This window comes from Empidonax traillii, unplaced genomic scaffold (genome assembly GCF_003031625.1).
Source record: "Empidonax traillii isolate 1590-97213 ecotype Southwest subspecies unplaced genomic scaffold, ASM303162v1 scaffold217:size1918799, whole genome shotgun sequence".
NCBI lineage: Eukaryota > Metazoa > Chordata > Aves > Passeriformes > Tyrannidae > Empidonax > Empidonax traillii.
Genome location: NW_020955410.1, coordinates 1,677,546 through 1,697,527, shown reverse-complemented (window position 1 = coordinate 1,697,527; position 19,982 = coordinate 1,677,546). Strand labels below are relative to the sequence as shown.

Here is a 19,982-nt window from a genome sequence, read left to right as displayed (position 1 = left end):
GTGCAAATGCATGTCTGTCAAAGAACAAAACGAACAAACAAAATCTGAAAAACAAACCCACACCCAACCCCACCACTACCCCCAGGTTCTCCTGCCTGTATGATGATATTTAGGCTCAAACTAAAGTCAGAAGGGAATAATTTCATTGCCTTTACTGCCTTTCACATTGGCCCTGTATATGATTTTTTGCCTTCTACTCCACAAGTTGAGACCTGTTTACCTAATTTTCTTGAGAGTTTTGGTATGCTGACCTTACTGTTGGCATGATGACATAAAGGAGCCTGGTCTGACCTTTCTCATTCTTGTTGTTATTGATTCTTTACCTTTGTAGAACAAACAAGCAAAATATATTTTGCCAGTTTCTCAAAAATAACATTTCCCATCTGAGCCAAGCCTGGGGCACTCAGGATAGAAAAAGCATGTCGTGTATAGATTGCAGGTTTTTTACAGCACAGGGTGAACAGTTTTATTGTGTCTATTACAAAAAAAACCCTAAAAGACAGCAAACACAGACTTACTGTTGCAAACTCAAGAAGAGGAGTAGCATACAAACCAGACAGGGGTCAGGGGCTTCTTATCAACAAAATGACTTGATTTACAGCACTTACCCATGAACTGCATTTTTAGGTGTAGAATTACTGAGCTAGACACATGGCCAGGGCCCTCTAGGGTAACAGAATCCACATTTGTATTTTCCACTGGAATTTATAATGCTAAAGTAAGATCTTATACAATATTATGGATGTCCTGGACAAGTTAATTACATAAACAGGGGAAGAGATGATGCACAGAAAAACATAGAAGATAACTGAAAATAATTAAAACTTTAATGGCAGGTTTTAAATAAACAGAATGGAACTGAAATCAGAAAGCCTTAAATTGCATGGGGAAAAAAAGGAATATTTAGCTGCTTCCCAGCAGATGGATTATAGTGTAGGAAATGAATGTTAGAGCAATTCTGGAGCTTTCAAATATTTTGGGATAGCCTCCTCCTCACATACTGTCCTTTTGGAAGCCGTTGAATGGTATTCCTGGAACATGGTTTACAGTGTCAAAACAATAAAATAATTGCCTCTTTGCAGAAATTATGTACTCAAGACAGTAAAAAGGGAAGAGAGAGGTAGCTCAAGTGAGATTCTTAACATGGACATATCACATCTATTTTCTGAGGTATAGCAATATTCAATGATTATAGCAGCATTTAATAAATCTAAATACTTATTTTATTGTACATGTATTTTCCTTCAGCTTGCTTCCATACAGTGTGTTATAGAAATAAGCTGTATACAACATTAGAGTATCTGCATGGAGGTGGATTAACTCTCTGCTCTTCACTTAGCTGTGATTTACACAGCTCATGTGATATGAGGATTCTCAACCAAACATAAAAAATATTTTCACTATTTGTTTTTAAAAATTAGGGTTCAGCGGAAAAGAAATTTTGTTTAAAATATAATAAAGCTTGCTTTGCTTGGCAGTAAAATTTTTCTTTCCCTTTCTCCTCATATACTTGTATTCCTCCTCACCTACTGTTTATGGCAAAGACCACAGGTGAAGGTACTGAAAGCCTTTGAACAACTTTACTTCCATGCCCTCATAAACAAGAAGCTTTGAAAGTCTCAAAAGAGAAATCCTTTCTCATTAGAATTCCATCCTAGCTTTGCAGAGCAGAGATACAACAACTAAAACATCCCAGTGTTTGTGTGTGTAGGCCAGCTTTTTTATTTTTAAAGCAAGCCAGTGTTTTCTTTGAATCCTCAACTATGTATCATGCAAAGCTTTACATTTAGTGGAGAGTTTAGTTCCTTCTGCTCAGACACTTGAGGAAAGTTCAAACTCTTATGACAGAAATATTCAGCACAAACCTAGACCTGAAGTCAGAGGTAAGGGAATTCAGACAGAGAAAGATATAGATTTGTGTTCAGATAGAATGCATGTCCAGTTACCCAGTTTTTTTGAAGTTTTCTCTTTTTTTCCCTTCAAAATGTTTTAATGATTCAGGATGTCTTTCACTTGTTTTTGTCAGTATCAGGGTATTTTAATGTGTGGCACTGGAATCACATCACCTGGTTAAAAATTCTAAGTAAATGTGCTGAAATCAATGGTAAAATTCTTAATTGTTATTCTAATATTTGAATTTTGTCTTTAGAGGGAAGTTATTCTTCAATTTCATTGCGAGCTGTCAGTTTAAAAATTGCTGATCCATACTGAATATCCATTACAGAGAAAGAAAGATCATTTTAAGAAGTCTAGAATTTTGGGTAGCTTTAACTTAATTTGTGTTAGATAGATAGATCAACATAGATCAACATCAATGTACTTTATAGTTTGAGGGAAAATTTTACTGAACTCTGATCTCATTACATGTAACAGTGGATACAGATATGTGCAATTCAGTTCTAGACAAGAAATAATCTCCCTTTTGGCAATGTGAAAATCAGCCACTGCTCTCTTCCAGAGGACATCCTGAATGCCCTTGTACGAAGGACTCAGTGGGGGAGTCAGTGTTCTCAGGAGAGATTTGGAGGAAATGCAGGCTCCCTCAACTCAGCTTGCCAGGGCTGCCACAGTTACACTGGGGGAAGAAGACATGAGGTCCTGTACAAGTCATGTTATGCACAAGTGCTTAAGCAGCACTGAATATCAAGACTTTCAGAAAATGCATGAAAAATATAAATTCATTTTTACTGAAGAGGCAAATATTGTATAGTCTGGATTCAGGGAATGATTTGCATTTGATAATCTCCTTTGAAAAGATTAAAAAATTGAAAAAAAAAGAAATATCTCAGCAGCTTGAAAATCAGAATTCTCTAGTTTTTATTGCACTGTACAGAAGTCATTTACACACCTGTAACACTCTAGGGTTACTTTTTCTGCTTGAGATTATGTAAAAAGTGTATGAGCTTAATCAAAAATTTCTTCACCATCTTTTCTTCTTTTTGCCACTCTCAGATTGTTAATAGAGAAATACGAGGTCATTTGCCACATATTTTGAATAAGAGAAAGAAACAAGTTATAACTTCTACCTCATCTTTCATGAAGAAACATCAGTGGCTTTTTAAGCTTCTGTTTATCTCATGGGAAAATTTTGAAGAAAAGTTGCTGACTCCAAAGACACTTTATTTGCTAGCATGTGGCTGCAATTTCCAGTATAAATTTAAAGTATCTTAATTTTGACATTTACTTCACATATTGCTTACTCTTCATATCTGATATAGATTTCATAAGTCCACATATTTCAAATAGGCCACAAGAGAAGACTTTTTATGACTAGTAAAATATACGTGGTAGAGGTGGACGGACTTTAAATCTTTTTTTTAACTCACAATCATTGTCTTCTGTAACCCATCATGTGCTTCATGCAAGATGACACCCAAGATGAGTTTCACATCTGATGATGATTCTGCAGAGCCAGGGAGAGCATTCAGCTGAGAAAGTGTCTCCTTTCTGCAGATAATTGCAGCCTACACCGTGTGCTGTGCTCCTTTGGTCTGACTCAACGACCCCTGTTGACCACTTCCAAACAAGTCCATGTATGAAAAAAATAAAATAGTCATATGAGATGCTGCTAAGAAATTCATGATAACTGGAGAGAAAGTGCTTTTATTGAGTGGTTTGGATTTATTCCATGTCACAGTGGAAACAACAGCTTGACAGTCATTTTGTAGGGTAAATATCACTGAAAAGCTCTAAAAATAATCTTTGAAGCTGAACTTCCTGAGGTTCAATGTAGCTCTACACTAGAATTAAGATAAAGAAGAGACAGAGAGGGGAAAAAGGACCAAGGAGTAGAGACCTCATGTCAAATTGCTTCAGGAGATATTTTTATCTGCTGGAAAATGTTTAAAATTACTAAGAAATAGAATTTTCTGCAAAAGCATCACTTGATATTTTACCCTTCTCCTCCCTTCTCTTTTACCACTTGCAGACTCCAAAGAGATAAAGCTATCTCTCTCTAGCATTGTGAAAGAGGGAAGTGACTTAAGTACTCCCAATATACATGACAATTTAAAAAACAAATAATAGAAAGAGGTGAATTTCAAACTGTAATTGGAAAATATTCCTACTCAGAAAGGACTTAAACTTCTAAAAAAGACAAGCCATGGGGAAAAAAATACTCACTTCCATTGACTATACATTACATGTTTCATTTCATACTCCTGACATGGTGGTGGTGTACTATTAAGGAAGTACCTGTGCTTCTCTTGCAGAGGAAAGATGAGACTCGGTAAACAGTAGCTCAGTGTACTTGCCCTTGAGTTACACACTGCTTTCCAAAACAGCTCAAGGTCTTGTTCACTGCAGCCTTTAACAACCATAATAATTTGGGATTCACACTATGCCTTTCAAAAGAACAAAGCACTGGCCAAACACAACCTTTGACAACCTTTGTCTGTAGTGTTGTAGTACAACATAGTATGAGCATCTCTTCCTTTTGCTGTGTGATAAATCACTTCTTTCATGATAAATATTTTAAATAGGACAACATTCAGTGTCAGCCTAACACTCAATCTATGAAATTTACTGCTATCTATGAAACTTAATTTTGCTTTGCATTTTGCTTTGGATAATCAAAATCTATAGCTTCTGGGACTGATATTTGACCTGCCTCGTTCTTTCTGTTATTTTAGATATAATGGTAGTTACAAGAATATTTACATCTTACAATGCACTGCTAAAAGTAAGCTTCTGTACTGTGAGAGTCAGAGAAACAGTCACTGACCTATTGCTGTCATCTAGTACCAAAGTTAAAGGAAAGAAGACTGTTTTTGTGAGTTTGTTCATAATCAGTCTCTTCTTGGTACTTGAAAAAAAGTGTCTGGGTTGATAGAGTTGTATTTATCAGCTATCTGCAAATGAATTTTGTCATATCTTTAAATTCTGTGAGTATTATGTGGCTTAGTCTTCCATAGATAACATATACCAGAGATGGATAAAAAAATATAACTTGCGCTGTATTGACAATAGAGTTACAATTTATTTGTGGTATGCATGATGTGCATCCTTATCTTGCTTGCTTTCTATGTATATACAAACACACAGAGGTATTCTTACTAGAGGAGATTTTATCTTTGCTGGTATTTTGAGAATTACATTATCATGAACAAAATATGCAGAAAGGAAAGTGAGTGTGTGTAAGTGCAAGTTGTATGGCAGCCATCATTAACATGCTTATTTTGGTAGGATTTAGTGATCCAGAAGCCAAGCCAGTCCTACTGGTCTTTTAAAAACTACTTAGAAGATTATACGGCTCTGCTGCATCAATACAAAATTGTAGTTAATTGAAAAGTGATATCCTGTGCATGCTTTTTCCTTTTCAAGTGCTGCCATTTCTTTTGGCACAGGAATTTGCCATCATGCAGTCATTAGTTACTACTTCATCTAAAATATGTCTTGTGGTAGTTTCTAGTGGTGTCCTGGCTTTTGGGAAATGCTGCAGTTCCAAGGGAAAACCGAAGGAATGGGTGCAATAACCCATTATCATTTTTCTATGCCATAATAATAATGGTTTTAATTTTTTAAAAAATTTACAAGAATCTAATACTCAAGTATTCACTGTACTGGAAAAAAACTTATTTACAAGGATATCTGCTGTGACCAGTTATTTAGGAGAAAATAAATTATTTAATTGCCCCACTGATTCTTGTTAATCTACTTACTTCTGCGCTCAGTTCTGCGCACACTGTGTCTCACCTAAAAAATCCAATGCGCAGGCTGGAAGGTGTAAAGACCTTCCCCAGTTCTTCGTTTGTGAAGAGACTGGCCATGCTGATCTAAATCTCAGTTATAAGCTATTAAACTCTTCTATGTGTTCGTGGTTTATATTCTGTATTTTATTTTGGTTTACTGGGGTGGTTTTGGTTGCCTATGTTGTTTTTTTCATGAGAGAGGAACGAATTGAGGTCTTTTGACCTGCTGCATATCCACATAGTCTTCAGATCCCACAGCTGACTAATGGGAGGAGAAAGAGCAAAGCATAATGAAAGCAAAAGTAACTTTCCCAAGAAATGCAAAAGAGTGCAGTAAATTAATAAATTTCATTGGAGCTTCAGTTCTCATTAAAAAAAACCAAACCCAAACAGCCCCCACTCTCTACCACCAATTTTTGCAGCTCTAAGCCCTCATGCAATGCTCAGAGACAACTACTCCATATCTGTAAGGATATTTTTCATAATGTAAAATTATGTGTAGAGCTGAGCAAATTTTGATTGTTCAGTTTAGTGCTAAACCAAGGATCTGGAACAATTATGTCAGAATGTAAAATTAAAAATTAAGATACCAATTTGGAAATAGATTATTTGTATCAATGCACAGAGACCTTTGTATTTTAAAGCTGAAAATTTTAATTTTAAGTTCCTGCAAGTAACCAACATTAACACTGCTTTTGTTTGGTTTTTTGTTTGTTTTGAACTATTTTAAATATTTGGATTACATTTTCATATTATATTGGTACTCAATATTACCTTGTCTACATGTTGAAACTAAACCAAAAGTTTAGTTCCCTTTTTCTATTTTGCTTCAATGAAAATGAACTTCCTCAGTCCATAAAATTCAGTAAGTACCACTATTTGAGACTAAAATTCTGAACCAATCACTTTTCCTCTGGAAATATGGGCCTGCATGAATGTAAATATCATGGTGTTCTGGTCAGACTGTGTTTAACAATGTTTTATATTTTAGTCATGTTTGAAGGAAAAAATGACACATTACAATGGAGTAAAAATAAATTTTTCTAAATGTCTTTTTGCACAACATGAAGCTCTAGACTGAAAAGCAGTCTAAGGTTAACAGGAGAGCATTTGAAATGTTGCATTTGGAATTATCAGAACTGTTTCAATTAGCACTACTTGAAATTATGCACACAGAGCAACTAAAAAATAATTTGAATAAGTTACAAAAGTTTAAAATCAGTTAAAAAATAAGTTAAAATGCATTAAAAAATAACATCAAACTAAAAAATGAGCAGAAAAAAGTCTTTAGCCTGTCTACTTTTCAACAGCTCACACAACCCTTTTTTATGGAACATCCACAATATACTAGGAAAACAGTTATGTTGATGCTGAACTGAATTTTCATACAGGCAAAATATCCTTGAAGCTTTGGGCAAGGCCAATACAGTGGTCTAGATATGTATAATGCAACATTAAAAGAGAGAGATGAAATAACATCTGTTGGAAGCAGACACAACCCTAAACTCATGATATTGAGTTTTGTCATGATATGACAAAACATATCTTTAAAAAAAATTTTTGATTTAATTACAGTATTGATTTAAATGTCCTGTTGGTTTCAGTTGGAGAGAATCCCAGGGAATGCCCTGCCTTCACTGATTTTGTGTGTGGGAATCAGAATTGCATAGAGTCTCAGTTCGTCTGTGACTATAAGCCAGACTGTGAAGACCTATCTGATGAAGCTGACTGCAGTAAGTATCTCTTTGTGTGTTAATGTAATCTCCAATTAAAATTATAGCTTTAAAACCTGTCGCGTAGCTTAGGTGAATTTACGCAGATGATTTGCTCAGAAGGTGATTACAAGCAGGTTGCAATGTCTTCGTTACGGAACAGCTGGAAAAAGTCCAGTCTGTTTATATTTTCTGAAGTCCTAGTGAATACTGAGACAAGATTTGTCTGTAGGCATTCTTTGCTACAACTGATTGAGATGGAGGGACACAACTCAATTTTAAAATCTGGATCAAATTCATGGGCTTTCCAATTCAGGCTTGAAATTCAGAAACAGTAAAATATTATGCCCTTGTTTCTGCTCCATGACTTTGTTTAGTTACAGTTACTGTCTGGACCAGGCACTTGGAGGAGGAAGATTTAGTAGTCCATAAATACAGTTCAGTAATCAATCTAATTGTTAATTAGCTGGAGGGCCAAATTCTGCGATAATGCAGATATAATCAAAAGTAACCTTGATAGATAAAGTAAACGCATTACACAAATTAATTCGATGTTCATCTTGTATGGAAGTAAAATCACTTCATTGAAATCAACCAATACTTGGTGATCCCTTGAAAATCAAAGACCTCACTTGCATAGAGTTGCTCTATGCTGTGACTGGACAGGATTACAAAAACAATGTCCCTTTGTTGGGTAATGAAAATTATATTGTTTTATCCAGGCAGCAGACTTACAGACTTACACTTACTGGGATACAAGCTAAGATGTCCCTATAGGAGATTTATCTTGGAGTTTTGCCTTTCATAAAAGTAAATAACAGTTCTGAAGTACATATACTGAAGTTGGTGTCACTGTTTCTGGTTTCTACCTCCTGTAGTGCTTCATGTTGCAGAGAATTTTGTGAATTACAATGGTGGAAATGGATCTACATTGAATCATAACTTTAAAATACTTTTCAAAAGTAGATTCCCAGAAAAGATAGGTTTTAAACAGCTAATCTGATTTGTTGCATATGATATTAATTTTTTCAGGAGTTAGGCAAAGTAAATGCAGCAAAGTATTCTGAAAACTCACCCTTATAAAATCTTTCAGACCTAACAGACACACAGTAAATATGAATTGTGTCCAAAAGGAACTACTTGGTAAAGATATTTTAAAAAACTATGGAGGTACTTGATTATTCCCTAAATATTGTTATAGGATATAGTAACTTCACTGGGGGAGAGTGTTGTTCTTTGTTTTCTGGAAGGACTGTGATAGCATCAATTCTCTCTTCTTGGTCAGATTAGATGGAAATATTTCAGGCCATAAATGATCTTAAATGACAGCAAAGCAACTCAGTCCTTGTTATACTGAGGAAAAGCTTTTTCAAGGGAAGAAAAAAAAATTACTGATACCCACTTTAAATAAGTAAAGCGAAATGTTATTTTATTATAGATGGAAATGTTGCAAATGCCTCAAAATATTTTTATCAGGCTTTAGCCTTGTTGTGTCTGCAGAAGTGTCAAAATATCAGTAACACAGAGATACTGTAATCTGAAATTTAGAATATTCAGATAAGCCTCGGATATACTATTTCCCTATCTGCTATATCTTAGTTTCAACAAATAATGCCTTATATTTAGATAAATACAACTTCCCCTTGAGTATATATCTTATAGATGGGTATAAACAACGTTGATGTTTATAATGCCTTTTAGATATGAGAACCTCATTTTTTAATGAAAAGGCAACAGGAGCCACTTAATCAAAAAAGAGAGCAGAAAAGGCACGAAGAAAGCCCTTCCCAGTCTAACCTGTCCCATCACAAATGGTTATGGCCACATTTGTCTTGGGTTTTATCCTTTGCACTGAGGTCACGATCTGAGCTTATTTCACATTCTGCAATAGTTTTATACCAGTGTAACTCCAGAGAAGTAAATGGACCATAATCTTCTCAGCAGCAATTCCTCTGTAGAGGATTTACAACACTACCTGGATGAAATGAACTGCATCCATGCAGGCTGGTGAACTTTTTTCTTTTAAATAAAGTCATGGAAATTGCTTACTCTATGCTTCATTCAGTCCAGTCAGGCAATCTTGCAAAGTTTTCATTCTCTTTCAGTAACCTGGTGAAAGTAACAGGGTAAAAAAAGCACACATGAAAGGAGTTTCAATTTTCATGAATTGTAGTCAATTATACACATAGATTTCATTAATAGGAAGCCTCAGTGTTGATGACCAACCTAGAGGTGTGCTTGAGTCATTGAAATAACAATAACTGTTCCAATAAATGGAACAATCTTCTTGTTTACTTCTAAATAGGCTATGCTCAGTCATAAAATATAAAGGACCCAGGAGGAACAGATATGTCACATGATTATCAAACCAGTAAACACTGTTCACAAATATTTACTAATAATTGCCTTCTGAAAGCACTGTTAATATATTAGGGTAAAAATCCTGAAGTCAGGTATTCTGACTAGCATCATTTCTAAATTAATGTGGACTTTGATCTTGTTTGCGACATACAAGAAAACTCTCTTTTTTTTTTTTTAAATTAATGAGTTCCCTTCTTTGCCCTACCTGCATGTGAGGGTTTTTGTTGTTGGAATTAGGCTTTATTAGGCTTCCATGATGCTTGTAATGCAGTGCCAGTGCAGATGTTCAGTACATTTGAATAGTACTAACAAAAGCACAGAAGGGTTGAGGTGGGAAGGCACTTCTGGAGACCATCTAGTTCAATCCCCTGCTTGAAACAGAGTTCATTGCAATAAGTTGCACAGGGCTTTATCAGTGAGGGTTTGAATATCTCCAAAAATGGAGACTCCACAACTTCTTTGGGCAACTTGTGGGTTTGACCAGCCTTACAGTTAAAAAAGGTTTTTTTCCTTAACCTTAAAAAGTGCTTCCTGTATTTTTTTACCCATTGCCTCTTGTCCTGACACTGGGCACCACTGAGAAGTGTCTGGCTTTATCTTCTTTAAACCATCACATCAAGTGGCTGTATACACTGACAAAATCCCACTGAGCGTTCTCATCTCCTGAATTTAGTCAGTGTCCTAATCACCAGAACATCTCCTTCATCATAAAACTGCCTTCAGGCATAACATTCACAAGGATGAGCCACATATCTTTATGAAAAATGCCACTGTGGAAGTGCAGTCCAGTTTTGCTAGCTAATTGACTGGAAATCATTCTGTCCATTCACCTTGGACAAGAATTAAATTTGGTGAAGTTTTCAGTTTGTCCTCAAGAGTTACATGGGCATTTATCTGTAATAAAATAATGTAATGGAATGCAGGGAAATGTAGCATTAGTTATACAGAATCCTTTTCATTATCATGTACAGTATGTTCATTATAGCATCTTTACAGAGAGCTGGGGTGATAATTTATTTCTTGCTGTATTTGCAGGTTACTACACAAGTATTCCTGGAAGCTGTAACTTTGAAATACAAGACCAAGAATGGACAAGTGCATGTGGATTAACACAAGACCCTAATGATGATTTTGACTGGAATATTAGCAACACTGCTGTCAAGGGACAAATGGGTCCTCATACTGACCACACACCAGGTATTGCCATGTGCACTACATCACTTTTGGGAAAATTAAATATTCGTCAAATTAAAAAAACCACAACCAACCACCTGCCAAGGTAACAGCAAATCTCAGTGTGATCAGCTGATGCATCAGAATGGTTCAAAGCTGCAAGAGAAAAGGTTCAGGAGCAGTTCCTTACCAATAGGGAGATCAAACACTGGAACAGGCTCCCGGGAGGTAGGTGGTGCCCCAGGCCTGACAGTGTTTAACAAGCATTTGGACAATGCCCTTAATAATGTTTTATTTTGATCAGCACTGAATTGATCAGGCAGTTGGACTAGATGATCATTATAGGCCTCTTCCAACTGAAATAATTCTATTCTATTTCAATAATAAATTTTATCTATACAATGTCAGCTTCTGATATTAAAAGAATAATTTTCTGAAAGTATCAGTAACTATATAATACTCTTCTTATCAATATTTTAAACAATCTACTTTTCCTGGAGTTTAGTATCATCCTAATGAGTTCTAGAAAAATATGCAATTATATGTAGGTCCTTAGAGAATGGCTGAGGAGCAAAGAGTGTGGATGTGCATGGAATGCTTAAGGTTTCTACTCTACTTTAACTTACATCCCTGGCATTGGCTTGCCAGAAATCTCAATACTGAAGTGTTTCCCAAGATGCTGCTGATAGACTTGCTATATATAATACCAGATTGCCTATTGATTTTCAGGAGAACTAAATGTATCTATAGGAAATTACAGTAATCTGTGTTATGTAGACAGCTCAGCAATAATTATACATTGTATTTACATAAATATTAAATAATATATTCTCTACATTATATAATATATCTGGATGGGATGTTAATTTCCATCACAAATATACCAATCTCTATTTAAGAAGTACTTAGCTATCTTTCCAGAAGCCTTATAGTTAGAAACCCTATCTTTATTTATATCTATTTAGCAAAGTATCATTAGTGTTCAATCTAGAAGTATCACAATCTCTACTGTTTTTATTTTAGATTTGTGAGCAGCATGATCTCCAGGTCTTGACTTTTTTTTGTGTGTTTTATGTTTTCAAAATCAACAGAGATGTCTTATTGTGGCTGTAATGGCTGTAACCATTTCTGTTCTACCCATTTATTCTCCCTTTTCCTTTAGAGGATTCTGAATCTGCTGCAGGAACTGGTCACCTGATCATGAGGGAACTGCTTATCTACCATAAATCACAGCTTTTGCAGAGGTCCACATTAGTTTGTGTTGCTATTATAGGCTGTAAATGTGCAAGTTCATTCCTCTTGGAAAGGAACAGGACAAACATACAGAAGTAGAAACAGCTGTCCCAGGCAAGCTGTTCCTTGCAAATAAGTAGTTTGACCTTCTTTCTTGATGTTCCTTTAATGCAATGTGATGACAAAACAACAGCTAACCCTTGGCTTTTCAAGATTTGGTGTGATTTTCTATTTCAGTTTCTGTCATTTAATTAGTTCTTTGTTTCTGTGAAATTATCCAGCAATTCTAAGAAAAACAAAGTTAATAAAAAGTGAAGCAAAAGGAAAACCAAATTAAACAAGTTTGTAAAATTACCCAGACTTGTAATTTTACTTGTAAATTACTTGTAAATTTTACTTGTAAATTTACTTGTAAATTACCCAGGCAAGAAACATTTACATTGGGTATAGAGAAATCTCTTGTCAGAATTGCCAACAGCTTAGATATTGATGGCCTGTACTGTCTAAAAATATCTAGCAGCCCGTTACTGACCCAAATTCAATTTCTTCTTGTCCAAATTAATTTTCTCTAGCTCTAAGCATATAAATTCAGTGTACCAAGCATATATGCCATTATAGCAATATAAATAAGTCTGTGATATTGTATCTGTTACGTATTAGGTACATTGGCACAAGTTGGTGTGGAGGAATTTCATACTGGTTTCAATGTGTCTTGTATTGCCTCATGTCCTCTGTCTGGTGACCGCTGAGAAGACCCAAGGGAATGGTGTGAAGCTGTGTCAGGGGAGGTTTAGGCTGGATATTAGGAAAAGGTTCGTTACCCACAGGAGGACTGAGCACTGGAACAGGTTCCCCAGGAAAGTTGTCACAGCACCAAGCCTGACAGAGTTCAAGAAGCATTTGGTCAATGCTCTCAGGCACATGGTGTGACTCTTGGGGTGTCCTGCTCAGGACCAGCGGTTGGACTTTGGTGATCCTTGTGGGTTTTTTCCAAGTCAGATTATCTTATGATTCTATCTAGCACAAGGAACATCTAGGACAAAGGGGAACAGTTTTATACCAAAGAGGAGAGATTTAGATTATAAATTAGGAAGAAATTCTTTACTCAGAAGGTGATAAGACACTGGAAAAAGTTGCCAAGAGAAGCGGTGGATGCTCCATCCCTGGAAGTGTTCAAGGGCAGGTTGGCCGGGGCTTTGAGCAACCTGCTCTAGTGGGTGGCATTGCTGCCCATGACATGGGGGTTGGAACTAGATTATTTTTAAGGGTCCTTCCAAGCCAAACTATTCTATTATTTTATGAAATATGTAAAGCACTAACTTGGAAGATCTCCATACAACTAAGGTATGGTATATGTGTAAATGGTAAAAATAGATTACAAAAAAAGCTACCATCTGTGTGTGTAAAAATGCTTATAATCTGAAGCAAAAAATATTATTGAAAAGCTCCAAATGTTTTTTATCTTTTTATTAAGGTAAAGGACAGAGGTTTTTGTATGTAAACTCATCTGCCCAGAAGGAAGGAAACAGAGCAAGGATAACTACCACCAAATTCTTCCCAGCTAGTCTTGGGGTCTGTAGGGTTCGGTTCTGGTTCTGGATGTTTGCTTCTAGGCAAGCAGGAGTCCTAAAGGTAAGAGAAAAAGCACTTCTGCTACATAATAATAATATTTGCTTTAGTAGTATTTCCATTTTTATGTCTAGAATTAGCAAAATCTTAGGAATTCATGTTAAAAATACTTCATCACAACTTCACTGCAGTTGCACCTATACACAAAATTTTTGTTGACAAGATCAAGTGACAGTTCTACTTCAATTTTAGTTGCATTTGAAATCCTTTTGCTACATATGTAAGAATTAACATTGCACATTTGACTTCCATACTTAAATCTATCCAATATCAGCACAGTTCCCTCCACAATTCACTCTTTTACATAAAATAGAAGTGGTTTCCAGTGTTTAGTGGTTTAAAATAAAAGTTTTAAAAATATTAATGTAATCATATGTAAAGGGTGTTTTATTAAAACAACTGTAAATAAGGTATTTAACTGTATTAACAATTTTAGCTCAAACTTTCATGAAAATATCATCTTGATGTTCCCCAAGCATCCTTAATGGGTACCTCTTTGGTTGTTAAGTACTCCAGGAACAGTCCAAGCAGTGATGAGAACCCCTGGCAAAAAACTCATTTCATGTCATGGGACTCACAATAAATATGTTGCACAGTTACTTGTTAAGTGGTCTGAGCAAGACTCCTGTGGTGGTTTGCTAGATTTTGAAAATACAGGTTATGTTAGTTTTTTAATTTGTGACATAATAGAATAATGTGCATAGCCTATTAAACTTCTGAACTAAGACAGTCTATCTTAAAGGTGAACAAGAATATCTTTGTGGTCTTGGGCCTCAAATTAAGTCAGGAAGTTTGTACCACTCTTTTCTTCACTGGAAAAGATAATCATAGCACAATCCATGGGGTTGTAGTTCAATTAGGCTGAAAGAACCTCAGGAGGTCTCCAGTCGAACTTTCTGCTCCAAGAAGGGTCAGCTACAAGATCATGCCTGGTCGCTCAGGAATTTGCCCAGTTTTGAAAATAGACGTAAGTGGAGACTGTTCAAACTCCATGGGCAACCTCTGTCACTGATCAACCATCCACCATGAGAAGACTTCTCCTTATAACCAGACAAAGAATTAACTTGCACCTTTTTTTTTTTTTTTTTTAGTATTTTTTTTCAGGATGGGATTTGCATCTCAATTTTACCTCTAGTACTTAGTTTATGAATCCTCTGAGTATTACTGTAAACAGATAATAGTAACAAAAAAAAAATAACCCACTGTATGGCATGAAGTTGATATAAGCTGCAGTAAAAAACTAACAATTTTTTTTTTAATCTGTTGATAGTTAAATACTATGAATTTATCTATAATTATCTATTTGTTCAAGTATCTTGGACATTACAGTGTGCAAGATTGATGGCGAGACTTTTTGAAGGAGCTTCTGGAGGTTTCCAAGCATCACAGAACACTTAGAGTTTCTGAATAAGTAGGTGTGTGGGGCCTAGGTGTGATTTAATATACAGAAGGTCACACAGCGTCTGCTTTTTAATTTTTTTTCTTTTTAATTTTAAACAAATTAGTTTAATTACCTCTCATTGTCTTCAATTTCATAAAGAGATCCATAAAGAATTATCTTACTTCCACATAAAAATAAAGTTCCCTACTTATGCACTCTTTATATAGAAACATGTAACAGTATTTACAATACACTGAAGCAATGAGTAAGGAATATCATCCTGTCACAGGCTCAATTTACCCATATAGACATTTTGCTCTTTTCTATCAAACTAATAATCTATTTCAGCATCAACCTTGCTGGTATTAAATCAAGAATATAAATTACCTGTAACCATTCAAGTGAAAAAAAAAAAAAAAGCCCAAAAAGAACAAAGAAAAAAAAAGCCATAAAGTCAACAGCCCAAAACTTCTAAAGCAAGAGCTCTGTGAAGATTTTTTTTTTTCAGTTTGCACAGGAGGTGAAAGAAGTCAAACTGTAATAGGAAGTCTGAATAATGTGTTAGAATATAATAACATCAGTACAAAAGCTGATGTTATAGCTCTTATCTAAAAGACAGCTCCTTGGTCAAGTCTGAACTAAAAAAAAAAAAAAAAGGACTGTAGATAGGACGTGCTGAGGTGTGTGATTAAAACGACATACAGGAAATCCTTAAAAAAGAAAGATAAAAAGGAAGACTATATTGATATAGGAAGTAGATGCAGTAGAACTACACAAAATAATGTAAAGTTACAGGAACAATCCTATTTTTACCCAAAAAAACCAACTAGTCACTGAGGAAAAAGAAAAAGGAACTAGAAGTGCTTCTTTTCTGTATTCATAGTGTACATTTTAATTGCACAATTCTGTTGTCATAAACTCTGTGATTTGTTCATAGGGAAACCAAAAGCTTAGGCTATTATTATTATTATTATTATTATTATTATTATTATTATTATTATTAAAAAAGATACAATGTTTACAGCAACTTTTGAATTAACGTAGAATGGATGCTATTTGAAAGAGATCTGAATACTAATGCTTCAGTCAACTATTTGCCACCAGGAGAAGAAATTGCTTTGTAATGATTAAGTACAAAACCACTAGCTTTTCTTAGAGGTATGTGGTGACAGCCTTTGAGAGGGGAGTTATTCAGCAGAAATACATAGCTGGTCTAATATATCAATTAATATGCTCTGAACAAGAATAGGTCTTAGTACAAACAAACTTTTCTGCATTATGATGAAAAAGTAAATTTTAAAAAAAAGCCCCACATTTCTCTTTACATATTATGACTATTTAGTGGCATTTAATGATGCAGGAGAGCAGTTTCAGCAAGAAATTAACAGTTTTTTCACATCTTTTTTTTTCCAGTGGGGATCATATTGATCATCTATCAGTTAGACTGAAAACTTTCAGCTTTTATTATGCTTTAACATTCTTTCTTTGCGCATTTACTTCAGGAGTTTTTTGTATGGTTGAGAATTAAAACCAAAATTAATTCCCTATGTGAAAGTGTAACTGATATATCATTTTTCTGCTTGGGTATTTGTTGATACTAACAAAATTGAGGTATAATAGATTTTATTATAGGTCAGGTTAATTCTACTAAAAAAACCTGAATTTGTTATTTTTTCAAATTAATGTTTAGACAAAATTTGTTGTTACCCCTCAAACAAAAGTTTAGAGATATAAAGAGAAAAGAGGCAAGTAATTTTCTTTAAGTGCTTCTCTATTGTGAGAGTGAAATGTGATACAATTTTATAATCTGATTTTTGGGCTTTTGAGAAACAGTTTCAGTCTGTCTCTGGTATAGGTTCAGTCCAAGGAAAATGTGCAATGATGGCTGCCAAGAAACATGAGGAGTTCAAAGGGATGATCTTAAGGATGTAAAGCAGAAAACATAGTATCATTATTCATGGGAGTCAGTGGAAAGTTCTCTCAGCTGATTCAAGCCTCTGGTGCTTAATGAAGTGAAAATACAGGTTGTCTTTCTCAAGATTTTCCTGCTTCCTTGGCTGGCAATTAAAGACTATGTGTTGCAAACAACAGGAGAATATATCTCTTATTAGGCACTGGCTTCTTAGTTATTAGGCAGTTTAGGTGGAACACAGCACCATCCAGCATGCCAACTGCTCAATTCAGGCAAGATCAGGAAGATAATTATCTTGAAAAGTCAGGATAGGGGTACAGGATAGCCACCTGAACTGACTGTAACTGCTGATGACTAAGTAGAAAATAGCAGTTCGTATTTCATGACCTTCAAAAGTGCGTGCATTTTCACCACTCCCAGAATGAAATAGAAGCTGAAAGAAGAATTCGGAAGTTTCTGATACACAGGACATTTTGTGCAGAATTGGAACTAAGTCATGATTTTAAGGCAGGGTAATGGAATTTTCTAAAGAATGTTGTTCTCTGCAGATCAGCTGGATCAGTATTAGGCTGGAGCACAGTCTTACCAGACTGACAGATGCAGAGTTGTTCAATGGGACTTCACTGCAACTTGTTTGGTTGGTTTTTTTGATTGTTTGTTTTGCTGTGGGTTTTTGTTTGTTTGTTTTTCTTTTTTTTTCATTACATACCATAGAGTGAGATTCATATATACTCTTTCATATCTGAAATTGTTTCCACTATCAGGCTAGCTTGTACCCAAATGCTGTGCAGGGAAGTGGTGTAGTCCCTGGAGGTATTAAGCACCACACAGCTATACCTTTCCAAGGCTCTAGGGAGATCTTATCCATGAGAATTTGCTCTTCCTTTCATGTACTGTATATTTTTACACAGGCCAGAAAAAATCTGGTATACACTTAATGTACTTCCTGACCCAGAAGATGCTTCAAACTCTCAGTGACAGAGATAGTCCCAGGAAAGAATATAGTATTATATTTTATAGTTATTTCTTCACTTTCACTCATCACAGCCTCTGAGAGAATAAGATCTGTATCCACCTAAAGGTAGTGCATCCTTGGGCTTCCCGTTTTTCTGAACTCTCCTTTAATTCCATTTGATTTAGCATGCATTTTCAAATATGTATTATTCTTCTAAAAATTCATCCAGATTTTTTAGAAGACATTTAGGAACACATATCAGTTCCTGGCATAGTTATGGATAGATAAAGACTTACAGAACTGAAGTAAAAGTATTCAGAAGTACTTTGGTCAGTAGTGGGATGACAAACGGAGCAGAACTGGCAGCTCAATTGAGATTTCCAACCAAACAGTTTAGTGATTTCCACTAAATGCTATCAGTTTCCTCAGATTACCTGTGTGATTGTAATGAGAAACCTTACACCAGGTTTAAACTTTAGTCAAATATAACTGATCACAGAGCCACATACATATAAACTAATCTATAGTAATTACATATCTGCACATCCTTACTCTTTGGTAAATATAAATTAAATCTCAAGGGAAAGAAAGACAAGGATATAAAACTACTTTGCATCTATGTGAACAGAAGCTAATACCATGAAAATGTCACACTTGAGACCCAGTTGGACTTTCTGCCATTCCAAATACATTGACCAGTAAACATACGGCAGGTTTCCTGACTGATTTATGGTTTGTGCTAAGTTTGAGCTATGGGATTGATCTGTATGTACACAGAATGATTCCATTCTCCATCTGAGACCAGGCTTTGTATGCACATGTTGCAATTTCTCTGTACATAGATAGAACTGTTCAAGCAAGTATTGTGTCTTGAAATTTTTAGTATGATAAACTTCTCCTACCAACCTGACCAAAAGAAGTGGGGAAAAAAAAAAAAAAGGTTTTAAACAATGGAATAATCTTTAACTGTCCTGTAAGAGAGATTCCAGTATTGTCTTCAATTGTTTTTGATTCTTCCCACTTTCCTACCATGTATTTGTGCAGCTGTGAGACTTAACAATGAGATCTATTGAAAGTGATATTATCTCATTTTTTAGCAGAAATTAATATTGAATGATACAGTAATAGCTAAAACCACACTAACATTGTTATGTGCTGTAAAATTCTAGATTGTCAAGATTGTTGTCTTTCATGATTGATAGAATAGTGACCGGTTCTAGAGACACACACAGGTGCTGTAACTTCATCCTAAACTCACATGTAGAGTTATTCTAATCAAGGGTTTCAACTTATTAAGGCCTTAGACCCTGAAAAACTGTTACAAGTAGTTCTTAATTTTAATTTTATTTTACGGGTTGAATCAGCTATTTCTTCTTGACACCTGTCCTTCTAGCTCTGCAATATGCATGCTTTTAGGGAGAGAGTACAAGATATTGCTGTTACGCAGTCCTGTAACCAAACATCAGGCTTGACTAAATTAGGTCCTGACTTGGATTATTGTATATCAGTATTCTTGATGCTCACCTGCTCTAAAAAATGAAATATAACTTGCAGGAGCACCAGGCATCAGAGATATTTTAATCAATATACCAAGTTCTACAAAGTATGTGGATCATGGTGCCATTTGGGTTTTTAGCTTATTTATCCTACTAGGTTGACTGGGAGATTCAAAGTTATTTAGTTATACAGATCATTAGTATGGGTTTAAGTTAATAACTTTCTTGGGCCTCAGGTTTTCTATTCCATCATTGAACTGGGACATTCAATTGGCAACATGAACCTTTGGGTCACTGGAAAATTAGTTTGAAGGCTTAAGAGAAGTATGTTGTTGAAAGTGATGAGGAGAGGATAAGGATTAAAATATTCACTCTCTTAAAGAAATAATTATCATCTGGAATGGTTAGAGTATGCTTATTTTCCTTACTCCAGTTCTTTT

At 35.2% G+C, this 19,982-nt stretch overlaps 1 protein-coding gene across 1 annotated transcript in view; it reads left to right on the top strand.

Moving 5' to 3' along the window:
* The window catches only part of MALRD1 (MAM and LDL receptor class A domain containing 1), a gene marked incomplete at its 5' end in the record, with an annotated part of 241,799 nt that overhangs the window by 154,944 nt on the left and 66,873 nt on the right, over positions 1–19,982 (top strand). The window contains 3 exons of the mRNA XM_027887586.1: positions 7,295–7,423; positions 10,799–10,960; positions 13,644–13,801. Of these exons, the coding sequence (XP_027743387.1) occupies positions 7,295–7,423; positions 10,799–10,960; positions 13,644–13,801 (449 nt within the window). The remainder of the gene's footprint in view (positions 1–7,294; positions 7,424–10,798; positions 10,961–13,643; positions 13,802–19,982) is intronic.